Source organism: Papaver somniferum, chromosome 9 (assembly GCF_003573695.1).
Source record: "Papaver somniferum cultivar HN1 chromosome 9, ASM357369v1, whole genome shotgun sequence".
Lineage (NCBI taxonomy): Eukaryota > Viridiplantae > Streptophyta > Magnoliopsida > Ranunculales > Papaveraceae > Papaver > Papaver somniferum.
In genome coordinates this window covers 187,301,389-187,310,318 of record NC_039366.1, presented here as the reverse complement: position 1 = coordinate 187,310,318, position 8,930 = coordinate 187,301,389, and the positions used below count along the sequence as shown (strand labels likewise).

The following is an 8,930-nucleotide window of genomic DNA, read 5'->3' as shown; positions in this document are numbered from 1 at the left end:
AAATAGGTCATCTACTAGTGGGACGAATGGAGTATTATATATAAAACTAACTCAATTTAACTCAATTTGAGACGTGATGAACAAACCTCTTAATTCGACTGTTTAAGAGCAGTTCCTATGGAATGAACAAACTATCAAGTTTGTTCATTTTGCTCCCACTATGGACTCAACAAACATGAAAAATGGATGTTCAAACCAACAAATTTGTTGGTTTGTTCATTGAGTTGAATGATGTAGCGCGCGCTTGATGATAGATCGGGCGATTGTGCCACATACGCGGAGTTGGAGGGAAGATCGCTGGAGTTGGAAGGAAGAACGCCCCTCACATATTCTCTCTCCAAAACCTGGTTATTATAATTAGGGTTTATTTTGTTATAAACGGAAGTTTATTTGGTAGCTGTCCACTTTAGTGGGATCCCGTTACTTGGGCACCAAGTATGTAAACTCTATAAATAGAGTCCCAAACCTTTATAAATACATAGACATGAATAAGATTTCGTTCTTCTTCTTCCTCTCTACTTTGTGTCTTCTTCTTTTCTTATTCTATATTACAATGCGTCATCAGCGCGTAACTCTAATCAGTGAGCAATTTTTTTTCTTAACACTGCTGTTGATCATTGTTTTTAGAAGACTTTAATTAGTGAGCAATTTCTTTTTAAAACCCTAATTTTTTTTCCTTCTTTTGGGTTGTTTGATCATTATTTTTAGAATACTCGCACATTATTTGTTTGTCTTTACTCATAGGCAAAACAATAATTGTACTCGAGCAATAACGTTTTGGTTTAATTTTGTTTTTATCTTGTCAACCAAACAAGAGGTTCATGAGTAGTATACAATTAATTGTACCTATCTCATGATCAACGGTGGGTATTGAAAAAGATTATATTAATCAATCTTTTCTTTTAATTACGAGGGTTTGTTTCTGCTATACACAACATGTAGATCGATGCTTTCACTGTTATTGAAAGTGGTTGGTATTCAAACTTGTTATTTTGTTAGAAATCCCCGAAGCTACGGTGGAGTAAATTTAATTTTTCTTTACCTGAGTTATTCCCCTTTTCACCACCTACTTGTGATATTTGGTCTATGCCTCTACGCGACATCATTGGATCTACACGGTGATTGGGGCTGATTTTCGCCAACTACAAGGCCGTATCGTTCTCACTCCAAAAGGTTTTGTTTGGCCGTGAAGTTTAACTGTGTATAATGACCTATCAATATATATGGATGCTGCTCCAATTTTAGACTGGATATGGTGCCACAGATAAGTAATTTTATATTCATATTACTATTTTTTTTACTCACAATTTCTTCTTCTCATATTGTTTCAATAGATACTTGAATCAATTATTATATTAAGATTTCCACTAAAAATTGCAGTATTCAATCATCTGCACTTGTAGAATGATAATGGTAGCAATGTCTATGGTAGAAAATATACCATTTAACCCATAATATCTTTCTTTTCTCCATCTTAGAGAGATGCACATGGGATCGGTTTCCACCATGTGGTTTTCATATGTGGTTTCTATTATTTTTGTTGAAACTGTAATCACCGAAATTGGTGTTATCGTAATTTAATTATCTTTATGGTAACTAATCACGTGCATGGTTGAAAAACGTACAACCAATTGATTTTGATATCTTTGTCTCTTAGACGAGGATCATGTGATTTACATATGGTTTCTATTTTATTTATTTATTTTACAAGAAACCATTCGTTAACCTTAAAGTAGGTTTCCTGTGCGATGACTAAAGTGACAATATTTGTTTTATTTTGTCATACAAGTTTGATAAATCGTAGAAACCAATATCTATTAGTGTGATTTTTCGCATATTCTGAAATATTGGGGATGATCGTGTCAAACAATTTTTTACGGTTTCAAACAAATTTTTACGACCAAATATTATATGGTTTTATCTAATAATAAACCGTTGGTTTCTTTTCTTTAAAAGAAATTATTTATCAACCACAATCTGGTGTTTACTTGGAAAAATAACGGTTCACGGTTTCTTTATCTTCTTAAAAAGATACTTTTCGTAAATGAGGAATTGTTGCAATCCTGAGGGATATTGAGCAATTTTTAGTTTTTCTTCCCCGTGGTATAATTTCCAAATTGAGATCGTTCAACTTGATGTTGGAATATGGTAAGACACAAAAGGTCGATGGGTGCGCACCCGGCTTGTTAGCCTAAATCATTAATTAGTCCTTATAGTGATTATATTGATCTCAATGTTATTATTTTTTTGAATGAAATAAAGTGTCTATAATTTTATTCTTAGGTGAACGAATATCTCATCGGCCCTATAGGTCATTGGAGATTTATGTTTTTCTTGATCTAACCAACGAATCCATGGTTGATTTTTAATTTGTACGTCAAGTAGACTGCAATTTTATTTATTTATTTGGACATTTCTTTTATGTCTTTTGAAGTCATTATCGACGGTCCAACTGGTGTTGTTAAAATCCAGATGTTAGTACGAGTATGTGCCATCGATTTAATCGGATAATACTCTGCGAACTTGTTTTCGTATATGAGATGATTATATTTCCGCCAAAATCAGGGGGAGACTATACATTACCAGACGTTTCTCTCCCATTTTGATCAAATCGAAAAAGGCTGTCTACTAGGCGTGAAAATATCTCATATAATTTTATATAAGCTTATGCCGTTTGAAAAAACAAATTCAATCACATATAGCAAGAAAGTAGCATTTTTATATAGGCTATAGATAGCTCCAACAGAGTCTATCATAATACGATTCACACTCTTAAAATTCGTATCTCCTTATTTGAATAGTAGGAGATTTATCATGCCCGTGGTCGCTGGTACCAATAAATTTTGAATTTTTCAAAGTATGCATACACTGGAAGTTGTATGAGATCGTGATAAGCTAATATGATTGTCGAATATTCATTTATGGTAGCTACTAAAATAATAGAGACGGTGGTTGTTAACCCCTCTGCAGAGGAATATCGACATATGTGATTGGTTGGAATACAATCCAATTAGGTTGGATTAATTTCTCGATAAATGCAATTTTGGATCCAAACTTAACACCTTAAACATGCCAAGTCTATTAATTACAGGTTGGTGTAGTGATATTGTGTCTTCATATGAGAAATATTTTCGTTGTAAAAACGATTTGAGGGTTTTATTTTTTTTCTCAAACCCCGGGATTGGTTTAATAATTGTTCTCTTTAAATGATGCATTTGGCGTGGTAGCTTTGAATGACTAATATATATCCAGAGACTATTTTCGTATTTATAATCCTCATAGGATTCAAATTATATTCTGGCAGCCACCTGACTCAATTATCAGGTTTAACAATCCTTTAAGTTTTTTTAGAAATTTGGTACAAAACCAAAAATTCGGATTAATCAGTTGAAGATATCAACTTTATAGGTCTCTTGAAGGGTCCTTAAAAAAAAGTTTTAGCAGCATATATTATATTTTCTTTCCTTTCTTAAATTTGCAGTTAGAATTTATGCCAGCATAAACTCGTCTTTAAGATAGACTAGAGTTATTACTTTGATGCTTATTTTTTGAAAAACTCATGTAGTTGAGTTGGCATCTTTATTTACGTCAAAAGTTGTACTATTTTCCCATTGTTTCAGGTTTTGTCCCAAGTGGTTTTCCTGAAAAGGTTTTAATGAGGCAACATCTCATTGACTTTTAATTTTCTTTCAAAATGTTGATATTTGTGCTCTTTTTTTCCTTCGCCCAAATTTTTTCCCATCGGGTTTTACTGGCAAGGTTTTAGTAAGGCAACTTAATTCAACATGATGGTCATCCAAGGGGGAGTTGTATCAATTTTGGTTGTTTAGTGGATGTCCACATTTGATTAAACCAAATCAACTTAATCATCTCCCAAGAATTTGGATTTCCTTCTCACAGATACGATTTTTTTCACGTATGATAAGGTATTCATATCTTAGCACTTTGTTGAAGAAACTACATCAACTATTTCTGCAAATCATCTCCAAGCAATCCAAGACACAAGTACTTAATGTATTGAAAGAAACATGAAGACTCTAGAACACTACTATTAGAAGACTAACGCAAAAGAAGACTTCACCAACTGGCAGATTTCTCACGAAAGCATTGTTGTCTCCATCATTCAAGAAATTCGTTTATCGAAATTGGGAAGTGTCGACACGAAGATTTGCAAGCCAAGACTTAAATGAAGTACTTATCAGGGGGAGCATCATAGTAAAAGGTATTTCACTGGACTATCACGTTGTACTATTTTTCTTTCGTCAAGGTTTTATCCCACTGGGTTTTCCTAGTCAAGGTTTTAACGAGGCAACATATGCATGTCCAACTCTGTTCTAAGTTTTCTCATAATTGTACTTTTTCCCCTTCAATCAGGTTTTGTTCCTTCAGATTTTCCTGATAAGGTTTTAATGAGGCAATTAGCTTAGATACAGTAGTCATCTAGGGGGAGTGTTATAAACGGAAGTTTATTTGGTAGATGCCCACTTTAGTGGGATCCCGTTACTTGGGCACCAAGTATGTAAACTCTATAAATAGAGTCCCAAACCTTTGTAAACACATAACATGAATAAGAGTTCTTTCTTCTTCTTCCTCTCTACTTTGTGTCTTCTTCTTTTCTTATCCTATATTACAATATACTTTTTATTATTTATTTTATTAGTTAAATAATCTGTGGGACCAAACTCTTATTAGTTTATATAAATAAAATCATTAGTGTGACCCAACTCTTATTAGTTTATATTAATAAAATCACTAGTGTGACCCTAAAATATCAGATTTGTTCATTTTGCCTTGTTTCCCATAGTGGAGAATGCAGTTTGTTCATCCACGTGGCTCAACAAATTTTAATTTTTGTTCATTGCCATAGGTACTGCCCCTAAGACTTAGTCTTATGGGCTAGATTGGAGGTGCTAGATTAGCACTTAAGTGTTGCAATTCAAAAAAAATGTGGCAAAAAGGTTAACACTAGTTCTCTCTCCTACCAGTTGTTAGAATGTGAACTAGCATGCTAGATAGTTACGCTGAATGATTCAACGCTTGAAAAACCACCTTTTCGCGGAATGGTTCAACGCTGAGAGATTTATTTTTAATCTGACGACTGAGATTTAAACCGTTGAATGGTTCAGCGCTGGGCTGACGTGGACTGCTAATCTAGCTGCTAGATTAGCACTCCCATAAGACTTACTGCTAATCTAGCTGCTAATCTGCTGCAACTTTTTAGGGTGCATTTCACATTTTTATTAGTTCGCCCGTCCCACTATAAAGGGTAAGTGGGTAAATTTGTCACCTTTTGTCTAGTAATTGTGGCAGCGACAGCTGTAACCTTGAATACCTGTTAGTCCACTTGTAGCTGATGTTGAGAAATGTCCACAATAAATGCCAAATACGGAGAATCAAGTGCCCTGCCCCTCAACTGCACTCATGACACCTCCAATACGTCCATTTTAGACATGCCATATGGACCATCACCCTCTGCCCCACTTAGAAGCGATGTAGTGTATGTACCTCGTACACCTACACCCGTCTCCTCTCCCATCAATGGCTTAGATGTCTAGAAGACAGATTCGGCGACATAAACAAGGATAACTTACCTACTCGTACAAAATTGTTCTCTGCAGAGGCAAACCATCGAATTCCCTTCCGGCCCTACAAAAGGTAAAGCAAAGGGGTAAAAATCAGAGAAACCATCTCTACTTCCTACATTTTTCTGAAGCTAGGGTTTCTTTCCGTCAACAATGGCGCCAAAAAAGGTTTGTGTCTTTTGATATCTGTGAAATGTTATAACTATGTAGCAGAGAATAATTTGTTCCGTCTAGTCTTTGCTTCGTTCTTCACCTTAAGTGTTTGTTTATGTGCCTCAATCAAACCAGAGATGCATGTTACAGGAATTGAGTGATTATCATATACATATTTCTACAACTTTTTATCAGTTGTGGTTTTTGACGCAAAAGGGTTCTATTTGGGGATTTTTGTCCAACTATTTCAGCCCACACTAAGATGGATGCACTCATGTAATTAGACAACAGTAAAACTACCTCTATGGTAACTGGATAACAGTATTGCTTCCTAGAGTGGTCTTTAACAGGGTTTTATTTATGAACTAGCTGGCTAAGAGAATTTGAGACATCGTATTATCCCAATGGGTTCTTGTGTTAATTTCTTGCATCTGGGTTGAAGACCTCTACCTAATCGTCTATCATAAGTCTGATACGTAGACATTCTTTGTGTAATTTCACATGTTCCTTCTTAAAGTGTATCTATTTATTACTTTGTAGCAGTGCTGCCCAACCATGTCTGCATATGTTACCAATCAACCATTACCTTATCTTCTATTTTACAAGTTTCTATTCTGTTCTTGTGAATTCGTTACTTATGTGATGTGAACTTCTCCAAAATTCAGTGTTATGATGTGGTTATGATAATCTCGTTGTCTTTTTACTGTGAAATGTGAGTTTTATGTAGCAAATATAATATCTTCTATTGGTGTTTGTTTGACTATTGGTAATTGATTACATGCCTGAATTAAAATCAGAGACACAGAACATTCATTCTTGAGAATGAATCAAATATATTTTCAACTTTCTTTTTATCTATTGGGTTTGTTTTGATACTAAACGGTTCTACATGTGGAGTCTAGTTAAATCATTTTTACGGTGCATACAAGTTATCGAACTATAAGATAGGTGTACTCATGTATCTGGATAACAGTAATGCTTCTTATGGTGTTCTCCATATCTCGCACGAGCTTTAATCTTTCCGTAACCTTTCTTTGAGTATGTATAGGAGGCATATGTATGAACGAGCTAGCTAAGACCATTTGAGCATATTCAGTATAGTGTACATCAGATATGTAGAGTTTCTTCTGTATTAATTTCACATGTTACTTCTAAGGATGACTTTTTTCCCGTCAAGTTGTTGGAAACGTAAGAATTATCCTCCACTTGGAAATAAGAGGTGTAAGATAGCTTGTTAAGTTCTAGAAATGCAGTCCTAGAAGGCCTGCTAATGTTTTCCATCATTCATCACTCTTTCTTCTATTCTGCAATTTTATCTTTTCTCTTGTGATTTTTTGCAGAAACTCTCACGATATGATGCCGCTTATGATCATTTGGGAAGAGGAGGCCTAGGCTTTACAAAGAAGGTCATTAGGAAGAAGATTGATTCTCTTTTGAAGGTAAAACTCAATAATTCCTCTCCTTTTATTATCTGAAGTAAGGGAAACCCATTGGGTTACAATATTTTATTTGCAATAAATAGGAATCAATTTGTTAGTTTATGTTGTAGGTTTATGGAGACCAGGGTTGGGTTTTCATTGAAGATGGTGCATATAAGTTATTGATTGACTGCCTCTTGGAAGAGCAAGAGAACTTACTTCTAAAAGGAAAAGAAGTAGAAGAAGAAGAAGAAGACCGGGAGATATTACTTCTCAAAGATAAACAAGATCAGCATGAATTATTTTCAAAGGAAAAGGACGATGAAGAAGAAGAAGATCAAGAGAGTGAAGAACAACCTCCGGTAAGGTTCATTTCTTTTGTTCAACTTCTAGATAGGTTGTGTTATTAGTATTTATTGAAAGATTGTGGTTTTGCTTTTGATTTATCTTGCATGCCCTTATTTCTTTTTTAATATTTTGTGTTTCTGATTGTCCTTTGCAAGTGTTACTAGATTTTAACCTTAGTTTATATTTCTTACTTTTCATGAATTTTTGGCAAATTTTATGTACTTGCTGAACCACATGAAAGTTCTGTTTGTTATAACAAGGTTGTGCATTTGTATTATGCTTGATGTCGTGCAAATGATTTGCCGAAATATTTGAATTGTAATGCAATTTTAGGGTCGTGTATATGTCTTTGTCTACTAATGGAAATTAGGAATATCAGATGTTTCTGATGAAAACAGAACTCTAGGGAAGGGATCCCACTTGGCATTACATTCTCCTTAGCTTTTAGCACAATGTGACTAAGTGACTTGTACTATTTATTACAAGATCTCAGGATTTAGTTATTTAGTAGTTGTCTGCGAGTCCTTAACTTACTAATTCAGTCACCAAAGACAGTTATAGGTGTTCTTAGTTTGTTTTGGACTGTACGTTGTATCTGCAATGTGTTTTGTTCTCCATGTTTATTTGCTACAAATCAACAACAGAAAATAGTTGTATGATTTTTCCTGTTTCATTGGAGGTTCTTTCTTCAGTGTTATCAATATGTAACTAGTCCCGAAAGCTTTATTTTTCCTTCACAACACTTTTGTTTAGCTGATGATCCTTCTACCCTTGTGTCTATAGCCGAAGATTTCAAGCCTAGCTGAAATTGAAAGGAGACTCACAGAGACTAGCAGGTTCTCCTCAGTTGGAGAGACATCGAAAGTCAAAAGTAGAATTACAGAGAATGGCAGGTTCGCTTCAGTTTCAGAAGAGTCCGATGCAATTGAAACACCTGAATCCACTGAAGTTGAGATTTCTGAACCCACTAGAACAGGGATACCTCAACGCATTACCAGGAGACCTTGCTTTGGATTCTATGTTAGTGACGATGATGATGAAGATGACTGTGAAGAGAACTATGTGTTATTCGAGACAAAGGCTTCACTTCGTGAACGGATAGCCAGAGAGAGGTCGGTAGCTCCTCGAAGAGAACGCAAGTCTCGGTGGGATATGGTGGGTGTCTGAGTTCCTCTCTATACAAACACAGTTTTTTGTAATTAAACATATTGTACAGCAAAAAATAAGATGAAAGATGGTGAAGTCTTGCAACTTTTGCTATGTTGCCAGCCTACTACTGGGAATGTTGTTATCCAGGCATAGTTTTGTTCACTGTATTTTTCTTCTTCAATATATTTCTTCTAATTAGTAGGATTTGCAAGTACAGAACATCAAAAAGCCACGTTTAATTTAAATTGAATATATTTGTCATTTACTATTTTACCCTTCA

At 34.9% G+C, this 8,930-nt stretch overlaps 1 protein-coding gene across 1 annotated transcript; it reads left to right on the top strand.

Annotated features, from left to right (window-relative positions):
• Window positions 1–5,514: 5,514 nt before the first annotated feature.
• Window positions 5,515–8,858, top strand: LOC113310003 (probable inactive histone-lysine N-methyltransferase SUVR1). The gene is made up of 4 exons (XM_026558538.1): window positions 5,515–5,750; window positions 7,076–7,174; window positions 7,285–7,515; window positions 8,285–8,858. The coding sequence occupies exons 1-4, from the start codon at window positions 5,736–5,738 to the stop codon at window positions 8,666–8,668; spliced, it is 729 nt and encodes a 242-aa protein (XP_026414323.1). The 5' UTR covers window positions 5,515–5,735; the 3' UTR covers window positions 8,669–8,858.
• The last annotated feature ends 72 nt before the right edge of the window (window positions 8,859–8,930 follow it).